Raw genomic sequence first — 25,088 nt, 5'->3', positions numbered from 1 at the left:
GATATTTCTGCCCAGCTTCAGCCATCCCTTGGCTGACTTAGAATCACAGAATGGCCTGGGTTGAAAAGGACCACAATGATCATCAAGTTTCAACCCCCCTGCTATGTGGAGGGTCACCAGCCAATGCCCAGAGCAGTTTCATCTGGAAGAGGAAACGGGGACCAATTCATCTCTCATTTTCCAGCAAGGAAGCCCAGGCCACCATCTCCCAGCTGTGCGCCCACCATGGGCATCACACACCAGGTACCTCCATGGGGGCCATGCACACTGCTCACTTTTTGCCCCGAAGTCAGCCCACTGGGCTTCCTCTCACAGGAGCATCCCTCTGTGTTTCCTGGATGTGGTGAATAGTGTCTAGTGTCTTTCTGTTTCTCAGATAGTAGACAGGATAAATCTCTTCTGGGATAAACATCTGTCTGTCTGCCTGTCTGTGTCTGCAAATATTAAGCACGCAAAGGCTAGTCTTTATATGCTGATTTTCCTGTAAACATATGCAAAGACATAGAGGGTTTCTGCAGTGATCCATCCAGGTTGCTCTGACCATCCAGTAAAATAAGATCATAAATACATCAATATTAAATCGGAATGCATGCGCTGGCAGTGTATGAAGAATGCCTCCCAGTCTTGTAGACTCAGCAATTGCTGTGAAAATACGAGGCCTGCTCTGGGCTGCTTCTGTGAATCACTGTGATGATCACTTGAAAATCGTTTAAAGCGAAACACACCATTTTTGAAAGAGCAAAGCCTTTTGTGCAGGGTGTATGAATGCCGGCAACAACAGAAACAGTTTCATCTTTCTTTCCTCTAACAACACTAAACTGAAGGCTTCCAGGGAAGGGCTCCAGTGAGAAAACCCAGAAAGCAGCTACTCCCAGCCCCAGGAGGAAGCACTATGTGATGCTGCCCCAAAGTGCTGCCCCAAGAAGGCTATGCAGGTTCACACAGTGCATCCCAAACATCCCATCCATAGCAAAGGCACTCAGCCAGTGGAAGCTGTAATTGCTGACATTTGCAGCCAGTGCTGTTTCTGAAGGGTGAGCTTTCCTCTGTGGGTGAAATTGAAGCCAGGGAACAATCCTCTTCAACCAAGGTGATTGCTGTCCATTAACCATACCGTGTTCTTGGAGGCAGAAGGAGGCCACTTATAGCCTTAATTAGCTAAAAGGTTTTGAGCAGGACATAAATCTCACCCCAGGACTTTTAATTTTCCTGTTGTTAATCCTTGCACTTTTTCATGCAGCCTTACTCGTGCTTTTGCTGCAGCTAACCCCCCTTTGAAGACCAGGAGCAACACTTCCACCACACTCCAATGTCACCAACACTTCAGCATTGTCAGCGAGGAGGAGTCTGCAAAAGCATCGTGCATGGGATTAGATTGGCATCTTCTTTGGGATGCTCTGAATGGCACAGCAAAGTGCTCCCCTGTTTCAAGGCACTAATGGCATCTCCCACCAAGAGCAGGTTGTTCAGCCCAAGTACTTCTGGAGAGGATATATAAGTCTTACTGAATAAAAAAAAGAAGAAGGCAAGTTCATTTCACTGCAGGAATGCTAACATTTGTGAATGTATATGTCTTGAAATCACTTCTGGAATGGTAGCTTTTAAGGAACCAATCTAAACCAAGCCAAAGGAAATGGAAAAAAAGGATTTAAATTAACTTACTTCATCCATTTATAAATTGTTTAGGTTAATCACAGAAAACCAAACAGGATTCGGCTGTACTTAAACACAGCCTTTGCTCTTGTGTAAATTGTTTACTATATTCATAACACACAACCAGACAAAATTCATTCCTGAGCTGGGGAACAGTCTAATTTGGTTTTATTAGGTTTAGAGAAAAATGTTTTGGCAGAAGATTCACTTTAGGATGTAAAATACTTTCCTATTTCTCTTAAGAAAATTCTCCCAAAAGAGATGCAGCAGATTCCCTCCAACATCTCTGGATAAGTAAAGTGGTCCGAAGACTGAGAACAGCACAGGCTCTTCCGTGGGCTTTTCTCTCCATGACTGCAGAGGGAACCAGCAGGGAACCTCACAAAGGGATCTTAAAACAGGCAGAGAAAAGACCTCTTTTTTAAATGTCTTATGCAAATATCTGAGGAAATAGCACTCCTGCATTGTCTGATCAAGCTAAATACTGCAGGATGAGAGCAATGGCTTTCTCTTCCAGTTCTGGAGTTTTGAGGAAGAAAAACTTAAGAACATAATAGAAAAGAAAAACCTTCAGGAAAAAACTTCACAATGGCAAGGAAATGTGGCTGAAAATGCCAAAATGTTTGGTACTTGTGTGGTTGTATCAGCCTTCTTTTGAGGCTGGATCAGCCCCTGGGCAACCTGGTAGAGCTGTGCATGTCCCTGTTCACTGCAGGGGAGTTGGACTAGATGGTCTTTGAAAGTCCCTTCCAACTCTAAAGATCTCTCCAACTCTATGACTCTCTCTAGCTACAATCAAGCAATTAAAGATAACTTTTTAAGCTAGACCAGGGTAACAGTAGCATAGAAAATTTTGCGTGTATTGCATTGTTTCAAACCTGCTGAGCTGGGTGAAATTCCTCCCTGGTTTCCAAAAAGGATTAGCAAAAGCAATTTTAGATCCCTTTGTGCTTATCCTCGCACTTGTCCAGGGTAAAAGTCAGCATGGAGTAGTCACGGTTTGGTTTCCTGCTGAGCAGTAGCCCTTGTAAATGGAGAAGATACAGTAAACATCTTGAGCTCAGAAAGACTTTCGACATTGCCTCAAATGCCATTCTTGTTAGCAAACGAGGGAAGTGTTGTCTAAATTCAAGTAAGGAGTGGGCGCAAATCTGGGTTGAAAGACATAATAATTATCATGTACATCCCTACGAGCTTCTCAGCGCTGCTCCACAGTGACCTGGGTCTATCCCTACTCAGTATTTGAAATAGTAGCCTAGGTGATAGACTGGAACATGTGCTTATTAAATTTGCAAGCATTATTGTGCTGCACGAGGCTGCAAGCATGCTGCAGGATGGAATTTCAATTCAAATTGCTCTTGACAGATTGAATAAGTGCTTTGAAAAAGCCTGATCCTCTTCAGCAAGAACACTTAAACAGGAGTAATTACGTCTACAGCCATCTGATGGGGAAAAGCCATGCAAAGCAGTTAGCCACGGTGCTGTGGTGGGCTGAGTGAAACCCAAATCTAGCAAGAGTCAGTAGTGACTTGCTGCTACATAGGAAGGCAAGCATCACACTGCGATGTATCAGCATCAGTGGTGGCTGAGAGACACACCAAGTTTCCTTGCCTCTCTTTGAATCCCTGGTAAGGTCACAGAGGACTGCTCTGGCAGTGGTCTTTGAACACACAGAAGCTGCAAAGAGGACAAATGCATCATCTCAAGAGTGGTTGTATCCCCAGGTCAGAAGGGAAAATAAAGGTAAGCCATTAAGATAACCTCACAGGAAGACTTCAGGGTGTCCAGAATTTGAGATAATGAGTTATAGGCTACACCATCTCTCCGGTATCACTGATCCCACATCAGGATGGACAGCACAGCATCTTGATGGCATCTTGGGTTCCTTTCCTGCCAGAGGGGCTGCAGTTCTCTGTTCTCTCTTTTGTCTCAGGCTCCAAGGGTGTGACTCCAGGGAAGACAAGAAGCCAGAAAATTTGTTCTATGGGAATTTCAAAATGTATGGGACTATGAGAATAGGATGTCCTCTTCCATTGATAACCATAGAACAGTGGTGTTTCTCATGGAAAGGAAAGTATTCTTTAAAACAGTCGTTTTTATTGCTTCAGAATAAAATCAAGCCTGAAATCAGCGTTCTGAGGCCATCCAATTTAAATGTGGCCAGCATGCTGCTGACAACACTTTCAGTCTTGGTGAAGAGGTAATGTTAGAACTCATTGCTCAGCTGAAGGGCTCTCTGGGATCTGTGGGACTCAAGGCACCTCAGCTCCCCATTGCTCAGCCAAACCCTGGATGCCCACATGCAACAGTGTCACCGTGGGGTATCCACCATGGCAACATGTCCCTGTCACCATGTAGGCATTATGAAAGGATTGCCATTAGACTGCATTATCACTCTGCAGGTATTCCTTAGTGTCCATTGAAATCCAATAATTTTCACAGAAAACTTGGCCTGGAGCAAAGCAGTATTTTCTGTCATCTGCCACATATGCATGTCCAAATATGCTCATTGGAAGAGACACCTTTTGGTTTCAGAAGTTTATTACCAGAATAAAAACCAATAGATGTAGCACAATGCCAGGCAGCACTGCTCTTCAGTGCTGTAAAACCCATCAATGATGTCATAGCTCTTCAGTGCCCACAGCTTGTGAAAACAGACCTGGGGGCTGCAGGCCTGGAATCACCGCCAACCCCATGCCCAGCTCAATTTTTCCTGCTGCTGAGTTCCATAGGAGGGCTCGTTCTGCTTTGATGTTTAGCACCTCATTTTTTGGCTGACTTTATTAATGTGGCACTTTTAGGCTTAGCTTAAAAAGTGTTCATGCAACCTTCACATCCACATCCACAGTGCAAGTTTTCATCAGTAAAGCAGAGAAACTAACATTTCCCTCTGCCACACTTTGTTTTAGTTTCCCAAGGCCATGCTGGTCTCCCCTGTTGTATAGAGTACAGCAAAGCTCTGATCATGGTGTTGACATAGTTGTGACAGCAGCAGTGGGTGACAATCATCTCAGCATCGAGAAAAACCCATGGCTGAGACAGAGAAGGCAAACACCACTCCAACATACCACCCTGAATGTTGCTTTTGGTCCAGATTTCAATCTTCCCCCTTCTGCTATGCTGACATTTTCCCCACGATGCCAAATACAGAAAAACTCCCTGCAAATAAACTGTAGTTTGCAAGCACAAGAAAGGGGTACAGAATCAGAGGAAGAGCAAAAAATCCTTTCCACCTGGAACAAAAAGAACAGGCTGGATAACTGTAGCTGCCAGTGCCAGTGTCTGCCAGCTCCAGGGAGTCACTTCCCAGAATGATGGGCAGAGTGAAAGCTTCTTGGAAGAGCAGCTTTGTGCTGTGCAAAGGACAGTACAGACCACACAATCCCAAAGGCAGATGCTCCGTTCCGTGGGCCTCTGCTCCTTCATGGCAACTGCCTTCATCACAGTTTCCATTTTTAAGAAGCCCTGTAGAAACTATTGCTCTCCAAGTTACTTACGAGAAAGAAATTACTTCATCAAAACAGAACATGTGTTCAGCAGACTTTGGAGGGGCCATGCCTGTCACTTTCTGTTATTTCCCTTACGTGATCAATTGTACTTTGGATGTATGTGAGCTTACAGTGGTCATCTCTGGTGGACTTTTTCAACGTGGCCCTTTCAGTTTCTCTTTATCCTGTTATACACAAAACCATTACCATGTTACAACGTCTGGGGTTTTCTTTAAGGTCTTCTCTGGTATCCGCGGGTGGACTGTGATATGTTGGGGCAGACAGCTGCAGTGTTAGGGTATACAAGAGTTCTGAGGTGATTCTATAATGGGCGCTATCATCTCACCATGCTGCTCCTGCAGCACCGCTTTGCAGCGCATTCATGTAAATTAGATTTTAGCAAAGGTTAATTGCTCCCATTACCCATTGTTTCCTATTGTGGGTTTGCCTTGAAACCTTTGACGTTCTCTTCATTGTACCTCTCGCTGTGCAAATTTCCTTGTTTTGTTTCTCAACGTAATTTTTAGATGATTATTGTGTAGTTACAGAATTAGAGTAATAACATCTAATTGTACGTCTGAAGCAAAAACATATAATTGTGGGAGACTACGTTCAATTTAAAGGAAGAAAACCTCTCCGCCAGGGTTTCTCATGGTTTTCACGGTGCGCTTGCCAGGCATCGTTGCTTCGATTGCATCTAACCTGCAATTAGCGTGTACAGATGCATTATTTCAAGATGCAACAGTAGCTACTATACTATATACAGCACCTACAAACTCAAACAATGCACCAGCAATTAGCAGTTCTGGCAAAGGAAGAAGGGCCATCATGTGAGCGGGCCTTACTTAGAACAGATCTCCTGGATGAACACACTTCACTGTCCTGTTGATGGCCCATCAGCAGCCAACCTGGAAGAAAGGCCATGAAGATTTGGAGCAGTTAAAAACTGGGCATTAAAACTACACTTTGTAGTGTAGTGTCAGCTTTTCGCAGAGCTTGTATGTGATATAATAAGAGACAGGAAGCTGAGCATTAAATATTGCTGAATTCTCCTCCTCCTCTGTATTTAATACTTCATATCAGTTTGTTGGTTGTTTGGGTTTTTTTAAGTCTGATCATGCTACCCAAGGGTTTAAAAATAAAAACAATAATAAAAATAATTTGAGAATGATTGAATGCTGGAATATGTGTGCATGAAGAAATCTTGGACGCATAACCTCTTGCATGGCATTCTATAAATTCAAGTTTCTTCTTTTTTTACACTTCTCTTAAAGGAAAGATATTTCTTGATGTTTAAGGGTCGAATGTTATTTGGAAAGCATCTTCATACATCACTCAATGATACAAATGAAAACACATTCCAATTCAGTCTTACAGACACACAGAGAAACCCGATCTTCAACATGAGCCTTGAGTAAATAAACCGAGATGTTCCAAGTGCCAAACTGATATTGATACTGATACTGAAAAGAAACATCCCAGTCCAGCAAGGGTTTCCAGTCACATTAGTTGGAGCAAGAGGCACTAAAATAATACGAAGTAGACTCTATTGATTAGTATTAATCTTTCACAGGAAATTGTATTAGAAGTCCTGAAAGTAGGACTGCTCACTTTAGGCATGATGATTTGTGAGTGACGTTGTACACAGATCCAGCACAAAATGCCCAAAGTTCTCAGAAGATGCATCCATATAACTGACAGAAATAACTACCTCAGCATCCCTACTAAGTATTTACTTCCTTTCCTAAAGCTTCGTATTGAAAAAAGATATTATTAAAAGTGGACACATAAAATTACAAAAAAAAAAACCCAACACCAAATCAGCCAGAGGATCTGTTCATACACTGATTTATATCTGCACTCCTCTACTTTCACAATTGGCTTAGAATCCTGAGCAATGGTACTTCTCAGTAACTACGAGTGGGAGGGAGCTCATGGGCCAATCCCATGCAGTTAAACAAAGAAAAGAAAGAAGAAAAAAAAGAAAAAGAAAAAAAAAGCTATTTCTTCAAAAATAATTTAGCTTCTGCATTTGAAAGCAACAGCAAGATAAATGGTGACACATTTTCATCCAAGATGTTTATTAAAGATGATAGGGGCACAGCACACAGATAAACCACATCCTGAAGCATGGTTAAGCTAGGTTTTACATTCTAAAGCTGTGCAGGCAGCTTGCTGTTTCTCCATCTGGAGAGCTCATTGGTACCTCTCTTGTACATATCTCTGCAGTTCTAGATTGATAAATGACAAACACAGCCTGCATTTATATGGGTGTAATTTACTTCACTTTTTATTAAAATCATCAGCTACAAAATAGCCATTTCATACATACCAATCCTAAATAAGCAACTATGAAAAAAATTGTGTTAGTCCTGAAATGAGACCACTATACTGAGCGCAATGGACATGATAAAGGGTCAGAAACATGAGAAGATATACAGACATCAGATAAGGCACATGCATCACACTGGAAGGTTAAACCATACCTTTGAAGACACTGGTGCACATGTTGATCTGAGACACGCTTTCTGCAAACACTGAGAAAGTTCAATTTTCCCCTCATTTACAAAAAGAACTATAGCCAATGCTGACACAGGATAAACTGCTACTGCAGCCCAACACGTGCCAGAAGTACCACAGAATCTGGAAAAAGAAAAATGTGCTAACACGGAAAGATACAACACTTCTTTGATAGCAGTGGTGTCACAAAACACCAGGTCAAACTTTTAGCTGATGGCAAGTGACACGCTTCCTCTGAGTCAAAAATTAAGTACTCACTAAGACTCTGGATAACAATAAAAGAATCCTGACACCATATCCTGTCTTTCCCTTCAAGGACACAAAAGAAAAAGTGAAGGGTTAACAGTCCTATCCACCTTAGGAAGCAACAGAGAAGTCATCGCATCCATCTGGCATCCCTTACCATGCTCTGCATTCCACCCAGAGTGGCTGGGAAGCAAAATAAGTTTTGTGGGCCCTGAATTTAGTTATGTATATTACAAAACCATAACAACAGGTATTATACCCAGAAGCACTAGGCAGTAAATGATAAAGCATTCTGCAATTATTACAGTGCAGAATCAAGGGGCCACGTTGTGCCATTTATTTTCATGTTAATATCAATGTGGAGTTCAGCTTAACATCCAGTGACTCACTATAATAGCAACAGAATAATCACTTCCAGGACACTGTGAAAGACATCTGTCAAGTTCTGCAGTTTTGACTCTTCCTCCTATCTACTGCTCTGGCAGTGTGACCTCCTAGGTTATCATGACCCTGCTAAACTTTCTGTACCATCATCCTGGAGGTGAGAAGTAGGAATGTCACGCGATGATGGATCCTAGTACAATGTAGGAAATGAAAATATAAAAGCATTGTGTTTAAAGACAACTTTCAGCAATACATCACAGCAGAAAGCTTTGCATTGGTCAGTGCTACCTCAAATACAGAATAAAGAACAAACATCAAAATGATAAAGTAAGCATGTGTTGATCAGACGATGTTATTCTCATTAACCTTCTGCTTCTTCATCCCAAGAAACACATTTCTAGCTTTAGAAAACTGCCCCTTTTAAAGCTAGAATGACAACAAATCAAAAGGATACTATAATTCTCAACACAAATACAAAGTTTAGAACTTAACTTTGCAACGTAAGATTAACAAAAAATACTTGGATGGCTCCCATCATAAGGACAGATCGGCTTTCACTGATCACCTCCATGTTGATTTCAGTGCCAAAGTATAAATTATGCACTGATAATGAGAAATCAAGTCATCTCAAATCTGTAGGCAAATATAGATTGACAGTGAAAACTGACACTTTTCTATCCTTTTAACATATAGTCACCACATTTAAAAATACATCTCTTTCACGTAAATATACTTTTTTCATCTGTTATAATTTTAAAGTGCATCTTAATCCATTAAATAAATATTTACGCTTTAAATATAGTTTGGAAATTATAGATGACTCCTGTTACCAAAGAGGTAAGAATTTCTCAGACACTTCCAATATTCTCAGCTCTGCTATTGCAGTGTAGGCAATGTTGGCAAACAATGACCAGACCCAAACATTTGATTTCACAGAATCACAAATCATTCAGTTTGGAAGGGACCTTAAAAGGTCATCTAGTTCTACTGTCTCAAGGTAGAATCAAGGTCACTGTTGACTCCTGGGGGCTTTGTCCAGCCAGGTCCTTCAGACTTTAAGGACGGTGACAGCACAGCCTCACCAGGCCCTCGTTCTACTGCCTCATGGTGATCACAGTGGAAAATCTGGGCAACTCACCTAATTAGAGGCCTTGAGGAGCTCTTCATTTAAGTTCACAATTTCCAGTCTTGTCAGTGTAAATATCAGCCAGGTCTCTACTCTTAAGCTCATACCAAACTAAAATATTGACAGAGTAGACAGAGTACTAATGAGCGTTTTAAAGCTCACTGAGCTATATTTGCTACTAACAGTAACTTCAGAGGAGTATTGCCTGCCTATATAAGCAATCAGTCTGAGCTACGCAGGCACCCCATGAACAGCAAACTTCTGGGATACAGACACCATTTTCAGAAGTGCTCCCTGTTCCAGGAAACACTTCCCAGAATGGCGGTGGTGCTGCAGGCATTGCTCTGTCCCAGCCCCCATCAGCAAATACTTTCCTGTGGAGGGGTATTCTACCTGCAAAACTCTGAACGTCACAATGTTAAATGATAGTTTCCAAACTATACGTCAAGCTTTTTACTACCGTTCACAAAATAGCACCAGAACACTGCCGCCATTCTGTCACCATAATTATCACACACAAGCAGTGCCTGGTGCTGTAGAGCTACAGCTACAAGTCCTTGGCAAGCAGTTCTATCTCATCCAGCAGAAAGTCCATGTCCTCTCGACTCACTTGCGGGCTGATCACCACCTGGCGGAAGAAGTTGACTTTGCCTTGGTTAGGCTGGTACCCAAGCATCATGCTGCCCTTCTTCATCATCCTTTCTTTAACTACGGGAGCAACCTGAAAACAGAGGAACACAAGTGTTGTCACCCTCAGAAATACAGCAGATCTGTACAGGAACTATTTTATGCCTTACAAAGATTTTTTGAAGAGCCTGAGTTTTGCACCCCGTTGCTGCCTCCCAGCTGGCTGCCACAAAAAAATATTACAGTTCAAACCATAAGAGTTAGAGGCAGATTGTTCACTGAAACCCTTAAGCTCTGGGACTCCTGAGAGAATCAAAGCAAGATCTAAACCCCTCTGAAGCCTAATGCTCGCAGCACTCATCTGCCACATGGGAAAGCTCAGGTTAAAGTCCCTAGGCCCTAGATTTAGAGAAAAGGCTTGAAGTCAGTTAGAACATCAGCTGCATCTGGTTAAAGGTACACTTTATCTCCTTGTGCTAACTAGCCTAATACTGATTGCTTTCACTTCTGGGCTCTTCAGCTGCCACACGTGCAAAGCAGCTCTCTCTAGAGAACACACTCCATTAAACTCATGTGAACCTTAAGCTGCCAGAGAAGTCAGAGCAATGCACTATTAAGGGAGAAGTCCTCCTCCCAGAGGTTAAGATTTCATCTTTAGATTTACAATGCAAGTAACGTTTGGCTACACCACTCTTGTATGCAATGGGACGAAACCTCATAGGTGTCTCAGCATAGAACAAACTATAAAGAAGATCGGAAGAGTCAAGTCTTTATAGTTGAGTACTTGATCTCATCCCAGCAGGGCTATTAACCTTGTCCAATTAATCTTGTGCTTAACTTTAAGCATGTGAGTAGTTCTTCTGTGTTCTCATGCTTGAAATAAGTCATAAACTTAAATGCACTGCTCGATTAAGTACTCTATTCCTTGGAAGACAGAATTGACATAAGTAATATATTTAAAAATGTGCTGCATTTTAATATATTACTAATAACACTAATGCATTTGGAACAGTTTATTCCTTTGCATCCTTTTGTGACAGTTTGACTTTGAACTAAGCAAGTAAGTGTAGGACCTAGCCTTGGCTTCTGCATTAATTTATTTCAGCTCTTAAAAGTCAGTGCTGGAAAATACCACAAGATCTGCAAAAGAAAAATGATGGTGCCAACCATGCTTTAATAGCTCAGTTTTCACATGGCATGTCTTAGTGAGCACCACCCGTACAGTTTGCTTAGATAGACACATCTCCAGTTTTCAATACCAACAGCCCCAATTTCCATATTTGCTGAATGGTATGTCTATATTATCACAGTTTAAAAATGTATATTGAATTCAGAGGGGGAATGTTTGTGTTCTAACTTAATTTACCTCTCTGAATTAACTTTATCTTTGTGACTAAGCGACGTGTTTTATTTAGTGTTTGTTTTTTAAACCCTGAGAGTGATGGAGTTAGGAATTCTAATTAAAGTCCAGAGTGTGACATCGGTATAAATTATGCACCTGAGAGCAATGAATATCCTTTCAGAATGCAATCTGCAACCAAAAGTTTGGTTTTTTGCATGATGCTGCAAGCAAAAATTAAGAAGTACATTATGAAAGCCGTTCTGATAAACATTTGGAAAACAGGAAGACAATGAGAACAAAGATTCAGCATTTCAGCAGAAACATAAAGATGTGTACTGTGATACCTTCATTCTCATCCAATTGCACCTTTACCATACAATCTAACGTGGGACTCTGGGTGCTCCTCCTGCATAAAGATCCTAGTGAAAGCTAGCAACAAAATCTACTGTATATCTGCAACATGTGCATCATTTAGAAACAGAATTAATCAGATTTATCCATATACCACTGAAAGAAAAACATCTCCCACCTGGATATCTGTCTGCCTGGAAAATGATTCAAGGATTCCTCTGTTTTCTTGTTTTGCAGCTCAGAATCTCATAATCATAAAATCCTTAGAGTTGGAAGGGACATTTAAAGGTCATCTAGCCCAACTCTCCTGCAATAAACAGGGACTCCTACAGCTAGATCGGGTTGCTCAGAATCCAGCCCAGCCTGACCTTGAACGTATCCAAGGACAGGGCACCCACCATGTTTTTGGGCAACCTGTGCCTCACCACCCTCACTGTAAAAGACTTTTTCCTTATAACTAACCCAAACATACTCTCTTTAACCTTGATATCATTTCCCCTTGTCCTATCACATCAGTCCCTGCTAAAGAGTCTGTCCCTTTCTTTCTTACAGCCCCCCTTCAGATACTGAAAGGCCACACTCAGGTCTCCCTGGAGCCTTCTCTTCTCCAGGCTGAAGGGCCCCAGCTCTCCCAGCCTGACCTTGTAGGGGAGGCGTTCCACCCCTTGGACCATTTTTGTGGCCCGCCTCTGGACACACTTCAACAGGTCCATGTTTCTCCTGCACTGAAGACTCCACATCTGGATGCAGCACTCCAGGTGAGGCGTCACCAGCACAGAGCAGAGGGGCAGGATCACCTCCCTCACCCTGCTGGCCATGCTTCTTCTGATGCAGCCCAGGATACAGTTGGTTTTCTGGGCTGTGAGGGCACCATTGCTGGCTCATGTCCAGCTTGACATCCACCAGTATAGCCAGGACTTACCGAAAAGAATCAGATCAGACTAACCTCATTCAATCTATGCTCAAGCAGAAAAAAACAAACACAAAACACAAACAAACAAGAAAAAAAAAACCAAAACACAACAATTCAACAACTACACCGCAGTTCTGCTTGGACAGAGACGGTAATTATTTGGCATGAGACAAACCTTTTTGCCCTGAATTGTATGCTACTTGCTAAACACTACTTTCCATTTCAGATCAAATATTCCAAACTGCAACCCCAACTTATCACCAAATACATCACTGTACAGTGGCAAAATCTGGGTTCTGCAATTGTTTTTGCACAACTTGCACAACTTTGCACAACTTGCCAGTAGGTTGAGTCAGAAGGAAAGACTCTTGGTTGGGAATGCCCCAGGCTATGCTCACCAGCATACAGGCCTGTGACACACATTCTTTTAAACACTGAATAACTTAGCAACAATGCAAGTTTTCCTACTTCTCCTGCAGTCTCTGTGTGTTGAATCCCCTAATAGCACATTAGGTAACTAAGAGCTCTACTCTTCCACTCATTCACACCAGCTGTGGGCTGAGGTAAGAATGACACAGTGACAGTACTCAGAAGACATCATGCCCAGCAGGTATCATACTGAGCACCATATTGACACAGAAAAGAAAAACACCTCCTTTATCCCTGTCCTTGACAAGAAACCCTGTGTGACTTCTACTCATGGAATGAAGGCAGTACAAGTGCAAAGGGAGAAGTGAATTCTTAATATACTTTCTCAAGCTCTTCTTTAAGATTCAAATCCCTGTGGCAACTTTTAGCCTTTATTGATGTTCCATCAGAGTTATTTCATCTTTTGTATCATCCTATTGATTCTCTTCATCGCAGCACCCAGTGCTCCACAATCCATCATCCCCAGATGTACAGTAGCACAAATAGAGACCATGAAAGCAAAAACATTTAGAGTTCCAGCAACACGAGGGGCTGTAAATATACTGCATTTCAGTAAGTTTTCTCTCATGGAGAGGAAAGGTAGAAAATATCATTTTTATTATCTCAGTCATTATGTCATTCAGACTCCACATGAATGAAGTCGTCCTCTTAATATTTGTTTTGAAGTGCATCCTTCCCTTCCTGAAGGCAAAACAAACTCATCCTACTTAAAAAGAAAGCAAACCTAAACTAAACTAAAAACTATCTTGCAGGTTTTTGACAGGGTTATTTTTTGGAAAGGTTTTCCGTCAAGTATTTTGCATGTTCTGTTTGGCAATGTGATGCAGTTATTGTAACAAAACTATTGTGAATCCTGTCCACAGTAAGCAGTAAGCAACAGAATATAAGCACAAATGCTTATGTATGTGTCTCACAGAAGAGCCATTAAATGATGCATAGATGCAATGGCTGGGACTTGAGGAGCGCTGGGTCTGACTGCTAAGTGAAAGTAAAGGCAGCTACCGATCTGCTGCAGAAAAATCAGACCTATATGGAACTAATTACCTAGTGAGGAGTTCAATGAGTTCAATTCCCAGTGAAGTCAATGAGAACCGAGGATGTTCAAATATCAAAAAGAGCTGCACAGCCCCATTCAGGATTGAATCCTAGGAAAGCAATTTAGTGAGAGCAAGATTGCTTCACCAGTCCAATTATTTTTACAACGAAACTTACTTCAAATTGTAAACCTAATTCTTTATGTTGCCTGTCACTGGAACTGTCTCAGAATTTTAAGTGTAACATATCCTAAAACTCAAGTTCTCTTCTCTCCTTTGTTCTCCTCACCCTGGAGATTACTATTTAAAAAAGATCACTTCAATGGTGCTTTAGCTATCGGACAAAGGCAGGGAGGAAGCACAGTGAGCAGAAGGCCCTCCTCCAGCAGGACTGCCATAACAGGAGACCCACAAGATGGACCTGTGCATCACGGCCTTGCTGTGTGGACCCACACAGCAGGGGTTTAACATCTCATGATGACTGGATCCCTTCACTTTTCATAGTAGAGGTTTTATGAGCTGTAGCAACAAGGTCATAGTAGTTTGGATCCTTCTCTGTTTACCTGTATGATGGAATAATCTCTTCCCATACTCCCTGCCAGCACTCAACTGCATCATAAACACCAGAAAATCTTAGCTTAAACTTAAACTGTTCCTATTAAGAATCCAGGCTGCAGCTGACCCATACATACATTCACGTGGAAGATGCCAATGCTCCTTCCCAGCTTACACACACATCTTTTGTACACGAGTTAAGTACACTGGGCTCCCAACTCCACTTGTGCTAGTGCTACTGGGTATAGATAGCCAAATAAGTCGTCCTAAGGAGAACAAGAATTTCCCACCAGTTAGGTTACCTTGTCTATCTTGCTTAACTAAAGCACAGAGCACCTATTGGTTTTAATTAGCTTCTTATTCTTGTGCTCTAGTGCTGTCTCTGGCAGTTGCAATTAATAGATACATTGAAAAGGCAAGAAAGCTCAGATATGTCCTACCTTGGATATGCATTTCTTTCTCAACGCCTTCCCTTAATTGGTAATGGATCTCATTTACACCTAATCCAGTATTTTCAAATTGTCCCATCACAAAAGATTTCCTATTCCTCTGGTACTATATTTCTGTTACCCGAATGCTACCCTCACTGCTATAACTCTCACAGACTCCAACCATGTTGGTCTAGTCATTTTAGTTACTGACATAACACAACAGCCTTTCCAAAGCAAGGGCAGTATCTTTAAAATGTTGTATCGTCCTCAGTGCTGACTAAAAATAATAATAATAATAATAATAATAATAATAGTAACAACAACAACAACAACAACAACAACAACAACAATAATAATAATAATAATAATAATAATAATAATAATAATAATAATAATAATAAATCTACTAATCTACCAGGAAAGTGTAAAGTTTTCTGAACTTTTAAAACAGAAGTATTTGGAACAGTTGTTTCAAAACCACGTTTTCAATGGAAAATTGAACTGTTTTTATAGCAGGGAGTATAAAAGAACTGAGGAAACTGAAACCAAGCAAATTGCTTCATTTCAGTACATCTGAAAGAAAAAAAAAAAAAAAAAAGAAAAAAAAAAAAGAAATAATTTCTGGTCAACTAAAAACAAGAATTCCTTTCTGTTTCTTAGTTCAGTGGCCAAACCAAAAAATCCATTATTTGCACAGCCATAAATACCTACAGTCAAAAGTGCTGACACTGCTTAACTAAAACACTTGTAGAATTTTTGCCCCTAGATAAGACAAATTATGATAGATTTTCTTAGAATGCATGTTTTGTTGGCAAGAATTAGCTGGGAATAGCTTTAAATAGTATGGTTGACTCTAACCTTGCTAGCCTAGCAAGTACTGCAAAGTCAGAATGTATCTGTGAAAACTAGTGTTAATAATGGTAAATTTTTATCAGCAGCATTTTTCTGAGAGCTCCCAGTTCACCACGCACCCACCCAACACAATACTGAAGAGCACCTCCAGCTCCTGGCAGCAGTAACTCACAGTCACATAACCCATTCCGCTCCTTCTGAAATCATTTCAAAATTGCCACAGAAATGGGAGCAGAATGAAATTAGCTAAATTTCCTCCTTCCTTTTTCAGGTGGCAGTTTGCAGAAAGCATTTACTAGAGAAAACCACACTTGCAGTAAATCAATAACCTTTCTAGGGATCCATGAAAGCAGGCTAGACATTGTTGGAAGGATAGCAGGGTATTAGCAGATCAAACTATTTCTCTTCTTCAAATACAGCCCTTATGAAACTTTCAGAGGTACTGAATGCTGCACTAGAAATTGGCAGAAGAGATGTAGCTAGAAGACAAAACAAAAGAAAACAACAAAACAAAACACTGCCTTTTGTACAAAATGGAAAGATCACATTCTCATGATTTTACAAAAATGGAAAACACATTTTGTGCTCTTGCCTCAATCACTTCTTGCAATGGAAGACAACTTTATGCATAACAGTCCCTCTCATCTGACCACAAAAATTCACTCTGACTAGCTCAGAAGGGGCAAATTTGTATTTGGAAGTTCATGGCTTTTACTTAAAAGGTGACTTGTCTATTCAACATCTGACAAGTTATGCTTCCTGCAAGAAATGATATATTCAGTCATGCACATTGATAAGAACACAACTATAGTACAGCAATTGCAACAAAAAGTAAACAAAAATCCAACTCATCCAATGATTTGGATACAATTTTAAACTTGTATATACTGACTTCTAATTTCGATGTGTCTTTGCAATGTGTCTTTCTTATCTGGCTTGAAGGATAGCAAAGTAGCTGTAGAATTGGATAGACTCAACAAATCAGGTTGGTCCTTAACCCTGACAGAGAATGTTTGAGTTGTCTCAAACAAATGACTCAATGTCTTTTGTGTGACATGCTTCTTCACCTCACAAGGAGCCTATGACTCTTTAGGTCAGTGAGGCCTCTCTGTGTTCGTATATCTACTATAATTGACCCTGAAACCTCATGGGTGCTCTGTACGCTGGTATGATATTTATTTGATTATTTTTGTGCCAAACAGGTCTCACAAGAATCTCTCACAGCACACCTACCTCATTTCCCAGTGAGTGCAGAAAATAACATTGATATCAGTGATATCAGTTAGCATGAAGTGAGAACTGTGGCTGATATTTTAGCATCAATCACTGGATGCAACACAAATCAACACAACACTCCGGTCAGCTGTAATCACAAAATTAGCTAAATACTATAAATACTTGGAAGTAATAGTGCTTTCAACATATCAGAACACAGAAAGTATAACCTCCACTATTAAATATCTTCTCTTGCCTTGTGCTTCAAAATCAGTGTCTGGCTTTAAAACAACGGGCTTTTTTTTTCCTCTGGGTGATAATTAAAAACAAACTCAGACGATTTGTCAGCTGTCACCCCAACTGGGACAATCGAAATACCAAATATTTGCACGCCCAATCACAGCTTTGTTCCTGTAGCCAAGGCGCTCTGTAAAACCCAAACATGTTTTTCTTTTGTCTAGAATTTGTTCTGGGCCCACATCCCTAAACCACTAATAAATTATTGCTGTATGCTATTGCGCCAGTGTTCCCCTTGTGCCACACCATGCAACAAAAGGAGAAATAAACGCATTTGTCAAAATAACAGTAACCACTTCCACATTCTTCAGAACAACTAACATATCAAAGGACACCAGATGCTGCTGTATTTTTGCCCTGATACAGACATTTTTCAAGCACCTTCAACTCAGGGCTGTGCAGCATGTCTACAGTATCAGATACTGAATATAATCTTCTGTCCAGTCACTTTTTGCCAGAAGATCCACTAATGAACACCACAAATCACTTCAAACGACCTGCCTAAGAGGAGATGGCAGGTTGGCTTCATATTTTGATTGCCTTGAATGACTTCTTTAGCCTGTTATTTACGCAACAAAAAATAGCCTTCAGCTTAAGGCTTTTACACTAAGGGTATTTGCTTCTAAGAAGGAGGCAGAACCAACAGAACCCACAGATGAGAGCTTGGACATGACTGTGTATTTTTTCATTTACAGCTAAAACTTACATTGGCAAACACCGCTGTTTTCCAGGTGCACACACATCTAAGTATATGCATCTTTTCAAGACAATTCAAATAATTCTTTATTATTATTAAATTCCCTATTATTTCTCACATTTGTGCATTGCTTTAACAACATTAGCAAGCCATGTTGAAAGCCTATGTAGTGAGAAACCATGAAAGGCATGTGCACTCTGATCTGTTTAAAGAGCAGCAAGAGACCTGAGTGTTACTGGTTTTATAGAAACAATTGTTTTAAATGTTTTCATAGTGTACATGAAGTCCTTCCATGCAACACTTCAAGTTCTCATTTTAGAGACTAGATTTTCCATTCTTTTAACCCTGCCAAAGATGAGGTCTCTCTTCTCCATGCAGGATGAAAGGGCAGCTTGTCATCTTGAAAGCTAGAGCAACTAACAGAAAAATATCCTTTTTAGTTTGTATGCATAGGGATGAGCTTCTGTTCTTCTTCCCCACTGGGGGAAAGGATGACAGTACAGTGAGAATGTCTGGGGCTGGGAGGAGCACTTTACACTAGGAAGATTACATTATTTGGTGACACAAATTCAAAAGCTCAACACGTTTCTGGAGTAAAAGAATTAAAGTCACTGCAGAATTTTGGAATGATTCCCAGCTGTTAACACCTTATTTTTTACTTACGCAGGTCAGATTCTGGCATAAAGTAGCACCTTATGTATTTGTATCATAGTATGCACTGAAGAACAGTAATGAACCTTTGCACACATTCTTTAACCAGTTCTAAAGGGGGATAAATGGGGGTATTCTGCCATATCCCAGACTGCTACCACAAAAGCAAGGCTGTTATCTGATTTAACCACATACTGCAACAAAGAAACTGACACCTTTTCCGTCCAGTGAAACATAGAACCAATAACTGTCATTTAATATCACTGTTTTGTCTGCCTGAAACTGATTAATTTAAAGCCTAATCTTGACATGAAATAAAGGCTACCAAACCTTTCCAGATGGAAATCAACCAAATTCATCACTTCTCCCATGTCTATTCCAGGTCAGCTTTCTTCCTCTCTTCATCCCCGGAAAGTATATTTTCTTTTCTCTTTTTCACAAGAAAAATATAATATACATTACAAATCTTTGTGCCTAAACGTATGGACAATCAGGGAACTGAAAGAATAAAACAGGATTCATAAAATTTCAGAATCTACAAATTTTCTAGCAGTCTCAACAGGTGCAAAGTGAAGGGAAAATAATAATTTAAACCCACCAGTGTTTGCAGATAAAAAGCAAAGTATACATGATTACGGATCAAAAGAAGTTATACTACATCTGAACACCTGCCTTTCTTGTACTGGGGGCCCCAGACCTGGATGCAGTACTCCAGACAAAGCCTTAAAAGGGCAGAGTAGAGAGGGACAATCACCTCCCTGTTCCTGTTGGCCACTCTTCTGATGGAGCCAAGGACGCCATTTGCTTCCTGAGCTGCAAGAGCACACTGCTGGCTTGTGTTAAGCTTTTCATTCATCAGAACCCCCAAGGCCCGTGCTGTTCTTCACCGAGAAGAAAACCGAGAAGGATTTACCCATTTTTTGCTAGGCTTCTGCACAGCCTACCTATTTTTACATGAGAGAATGTGCACACAAGAACAATCTTTTGATCTTAAGCAGTTATGATCTACTGTAAAAAATTCATCCACTGAAGTCTACAGGATCTCAGTTTCTTTATTGAAACAGTTCCACAAAATTCAATAAATACAAATAATCTTTCTACATAATTTACGAAGTCTGTGGTTCATCGGCGGCTCAGGAAAAATTCTCTACATTAATCAGCATTTACCTACTGAAATCTGCCATTGAAGATAACTGGGAGTTTTATATCTGACTTCACCTGGTGTAGAGTTAAGACTACCGCACAGTTTGAAATTTGAAAGGAAGGACTAAATATTCAACTGAATGAATATCAGTCTAGATACTTTTCTGCTGCTTTTAGAGGAACTCTTCTTGGTTATGAGAAATTTTGTAGGACTTGTAGATATTTCTGACCACAGTGATCCCTTTAGAGATTATCAAGAAGTTCCTACCCTGTAGGCATGAAAAAGAAACAAGTTCCATTTCAATCCCCTTGAGATGCCTACAGCTAGAAAAGAATCTGTGCTTAGATATCTGAAGTACAAAATGAAATCTGAAGTAAAACAGAAAACACATCAAGGACAACTACTCAAAGCATTACACAAAGTACGAAGACTACATAACTCAGCAGATGATGTAAACGACATGATTTTTCTGTGGCATTAACACAGATTTTTTCTGGTCATTTCAAAAGTTTCTATTTATCAAGCAAGAGCTAAGAAGGGCAATTTTATGTGAAGAAAGGACAAAGGATGTAGAATCCAACTTTTTTCTCCCCTCTTTAAAAATTCAGGGCTTTCTTGCAACTTCTTTTAAGAAGTGTTTGATGTGGCAGAAAGGAAATGCAGGTCTCCTATCCTCATACTGAAGTTGGTGGCAGGAAACAAAAGGGTGCTAATGTAATAAGTAAATAGTCATTTAAGTACAAGCAAGCTTAAGATTTATTGACCTGAGAACAAGAGGTCAATATTTATTCAGAGAACAATAAATCTTGACACTTGGTTCTAACAGATGTTAATCTAAAGTATTATTAAATCCATCTCATTAAAGCTAATTAGATTGTGTGTCCTCACGAGTCTTATTGCCAATAGTCATTAGTATTGCATGGGTCATAATTACTACACTTTTGATAATTGAATCAAATAATTTCCAATAAAACTAAATACCTGAGGATGGAAATACTTTTTACTCCTCTACTATGACTGCATTAAAGCACATCTTATTGGTTTTTCCCTCATGCTGCTGTAGACTTTCCTTCCATTCTTCAGCAAGGATCAGCACAACTACGATTTCAAAATCTCTATTTGAGCTATACCACTTTTTAAACTTTCTCATTTGTTTCAAAACTCCTACAGCCACATCCATCCACCAGGCAGGTGAGAAGCAAGGAAACAAATCGGTAAGCAGCTGCTGTCAGGAAAAAGTGAAAATAAAAAAGAGCCATAATTCTATGTATAAATGAAAAATTCCTCTTCTTTTGGTGATCTACTGTTTTCTACCCCCACGTGAGTGTATTTCACAGATAAGGAAATACTATCATCATCATGTTAATTCCTAGAAGGAACTGAGGCACACAAATAGGATATAATAACCAAGATCTTAACCACATCCCTATGCCAAAGCTAGATGTCAGTCAGGTGCACTGGTGACTTTGTGAGCAGGATTGCATATTTTCAGTGCATATTTGCCTTGCAAATATTCTTGCAGAACCCACACAAACTCACTGGCTCTAAGTGGTTTCCTTCAGGAAACTTGCAGTATACATGTGAGCTTCTCTGGTAGTTAATGCTCCATGCACTCACAGCACACCTAGGGCTGGCAGCTGATGTCAACTTCAGTGACTGTGCAGCTTTAGCGTGGACATGGTGGATTAAACGACACCAAACCCTGGTTGTTCCATCTTCATGCCATGCACTCATTAGTAATACAGGCTACAATTTATAAATTTCAGCTTCACATATTAGTTGATACTTATCCTGGATGGCATTTTTCAATCAGGGTCTGCACTGTTTACAAGTAGTGGTTGCTTATTTCACACAGGGGAAGTAACAGCTTGAGAAGCATCAGCACTGAACTGTACATCCAATGTTACCCAGAGATATGTTGACTGCAGCACAGAAAGTAAAAAGTGGAAAATATATTGGCAGTCCAAACATCAGACATCTAGTTTACTCATTTAGGTTTTTGTCTTGAAGGCAGAAAAGGGTGCATCTCCAGAAAGTGATTAATCCTAGAGCAGACATCTAAGACAGATGGGACCAATCAGGAAAAGTCTCCTACTCCATGGACTTCAGGGAACACTTTTTAAATGGCCAAAACATGGTAAAATGAAACCTATGCAGACAGATTATCTTAGATCAAAAATATGTAATATCTATGCTCCTGGACAGGTCCAGGAGCTGCACTGGTCACAGAGGAGAGGGAGAATATTAAGAGTACAAGCAAAGCCCTGTGCTCCAGTTACTGACACAGTAGCTGTGTGTTAGGTGATGAGATGAAAGGTTAACCACAGAGAACAAAGACCCAGCAAGGATCAGAGCAACTATGACCAGCAGAAGAGCCCTAGTAACTCGATTAGCAAAAACAGAGCATGCCATGTTGAGTACTCCTCTGACTATCAAAGGGAAGCACTCACCTCTTTGCAGGTGCAAAACCCACAAAGATATAGAAATGAAAAATCTCACAGGAATGCCAGGAGAGGAGTACAGTACTTCTCACAGGACACAGAGTGAAAAAAATCTGGGACTGCAGAAAACGTATCATGGGATGTTGAGGTAAAAAGACCTAATGTGTGGACAGGGGTAAGTCAGGGTGGATTAGTGGGAAGGAAGTGCAAGGAAAATACATATAGGGCCATCAGATACAAAGACTGTTAATTGATATGCTCACCAGGCTGACCCCTGCACTTGATCACCACAACCTATCCTATATTCTTAAAGAACAGTATTTTTGTCTTCTGATAGATGTGTAAACACTAGTGAACAAGCCAACTAGCAGGATAAAAGTTCAAAATACCTGCAGCCTGAGGGGTTTGCAAAACCAGGCACCAGCAACAGAATAAACTGAAGACAGAGGACCACGGTAGTTTCATACACATTGGGTGGAAAAGGAGAAATCCCCATGGATCCTGGGAGCACCTGGATTCAGTCACTATTCTGACACTGTACGACACTGTTTCTGCTCTGAAGTTTTTTCTCCGCTCAACAGCTGACAATTGACAATTTTCTCTGAAGTTACAGGGATATGTGATTTGAATCATTTGCTATAAATAAGAACTCATTTGCATTTCATCCCAGGAGTGTCCCATTGGTCCCACCCATGCATACTGATAATTAGAAAACTCTGCCTTTTAAATGCAGCGGGGAGCTTCATCTGCCGCTAAGTTGAAATGGAGAACTTCAGATCAGGATCAAATTCACATATGCTTTTAACTCATTATCCTATTGTATTTTAGGGTCTGTGAACTCAAAAACTTAAAATACACAGCATAAGACAATATGAGGCTTGAAACTTGGGTTCTGTTTGAAGGAGAGTCATCTTTAACCAAGAACAGTTGTGAGAATATATGCTAATATCATATAAAGGGTGTGCCTCAGTTCTCCTGATGCCACTTCCCTTAATACATTCAGAGCCAGTTTTCACAAGTTAATTGTGTACAAATCCCTCTAGTGTTCCTCTGCCAAGCTGGCTGCATGTGCATGCAGTGATCCAGTTTTCAGGTATACACAGAGTATCTGCTTGCATATGTTCCATTTGATGGTTAGACTAGATGATCTTAGTGGTCTTCTCTAACCTTAGTATTTCTATGATTCTATGCAAGCAAGCGCATCCATGCAGCTGTGCTGGTCCAACTTAGAACAAAAGTCAGCCTTACAGAGGACCCCTCTAAAACGCACAAAACAAGAACACAAGCCAAAGAAAAAACTCCATGGCATAACTGCTATCTCTCCAACATGCTGCAGAGCAACTGACATAGCCTTTCTGCATCTAGCATGGTCACAGGCTACTGCCCTCCCACAGGCTTCAGACTATTGTTATTTTACTTCCCTCAGATGATTCTCATTACAACAGGGTTGATTGCTGAATTTAGAAGTAAGTGTATGAATCATACCATCAGCTCAGTTGTCTGGAATCTGGCTTTGCTATGCATTTCCTCATTGTTACATGGATCACAAGTGTAAAACATGCTGTAACTGCATCAAATTTCTTTTTGCTGTTTTAACTCTATAGTTGCCCATGATCAGATCAGTTTTTAATTGATCTCCACCTTCCTGACAGCTGGTCAGCTGTGCCTTCACTGCCTGCCTTGTGAAAGTTACAGTGAGTGGCACATATTTACCGTGAGGTTATTCACAGAATCACAGAATCATAGGGGTTGGAAGGGACCTCCAGAGATCATCGAGTCCAACCCCCCTGCCAAAGCAGGTTCCCTTCACCACCTCCTTGGGCAGCCTGTTCCAGTGCTCCGTCACCCTCACTGTAAAGAAGTTCTTGTGCACATTGGTGTGGAACTTCCTGTGCTCCAGTTTCTGGCCGTTTCCTGTCTCCACACACTACTTTGCACCCCACACCTCAGATATTTACAGACCTGGATCAGGTCCCCTCTCAGTCTTCTTTTCTCAAGGCTAAACAGACCCAGTTCACTTAGTCTCTCCTCATAGGGGAGATGCTCCAGGCCCTTCACCATCTTTGTGGCCCTCCGCTGGACTCTTTCCAAGAGATCCTTGTCTTTTTTGTATTGGGGAGCCCAGAACTGGACACAGTACTCCAGGGTTATTGCCCAAGAGGACTTTCTCTATCCATCTGCAGGGATGAGACCTCAGCACTGAGTATCTATGTCCTGCTCAGTAAGAAAAACAGAAGATTTTCAATGCTAGTTTAATATACCACGCACCATCAGATCTCCTTTGTCTTTCCACAAGTGAAAGTGGCTCAGCAGTATCTTTTGCTACAACTGTCCCCCATGTCCCAGCTAGAGAAGAAGAGGACTGGTTTCACCTCCTTTTAGCCTCAGGAAGAGGATGCATGCACAAGTTACTCAGGGCATTAGTCATGAGCCAGGCTTTTGTTGCTGCACTTAGATTCACAGAGGATAAAGAAACAACCCACCCATCTATTAAGACATGCTTTAATGTGACATCCTTCTCCTTTCAGCTGTTTATTTCAACTATGCTGATGATCCATAATGGCTCAAGTACAGGTCACAAAAGACTAGTGTGTTGTACTTTCTTTTGGCTGAACACTGCACTTTCTATCAGCCATCACACTAAGTAATGTTGTAGTAGTCTTCCCCTTGTCTCTAATGAGTCTAAATCTAT

The 25,088-nt window shown here is 40.8% G+C and overlaps 1 protein-coding gene across 2 annotated transcripts in view; it reads right to left on the bottom strand.

Annotated features, from left to right (window-relative positions):
- Positions 1-7,403: 7,403 nt before the first annotated feature.
- The window catches only part of GADL1 (GAD like acidic amino acid decarboxylase 1), an 87,683-nt gene continuing 69,998 nt past the window's right edge, over positions 7,404-25,088 (bottom strand). For both annotated transcript variants that reach the window (XM_085538316.1, XM_015854006.3), the window contains one exon: positions 7,404-10,138. In XM_085538316.1, coding sequence (XP_085394442.1) covers positions 9,965-10,138 — 174 coding nt within the window. In that variant the 3' untranslated portion in view covers positions 7,404-9,964. The remainder of the gene's footprint in view (positions 10,139-25,088) is intronic.

This window comes from Coturnix japonica, chromosome 2, assembly GCF_054131305.1.
Source record: "Coturnix japonica strain WE chromosome 2, WE-NBRP24, whole genome shotgun sequence".
Taxonomy (NCBI): domain Eukaryota; kingdom Metazoa; phylum Chordata; class Aves; order Galliformes; family Phasianidae; genus Coturnix; species Coturnix japonica.
The sequence above is the reverse complement of the archived record's forward strand: the minus strand, read 5'-3'. Positions and strand labels throughout refer to the sequence as shown.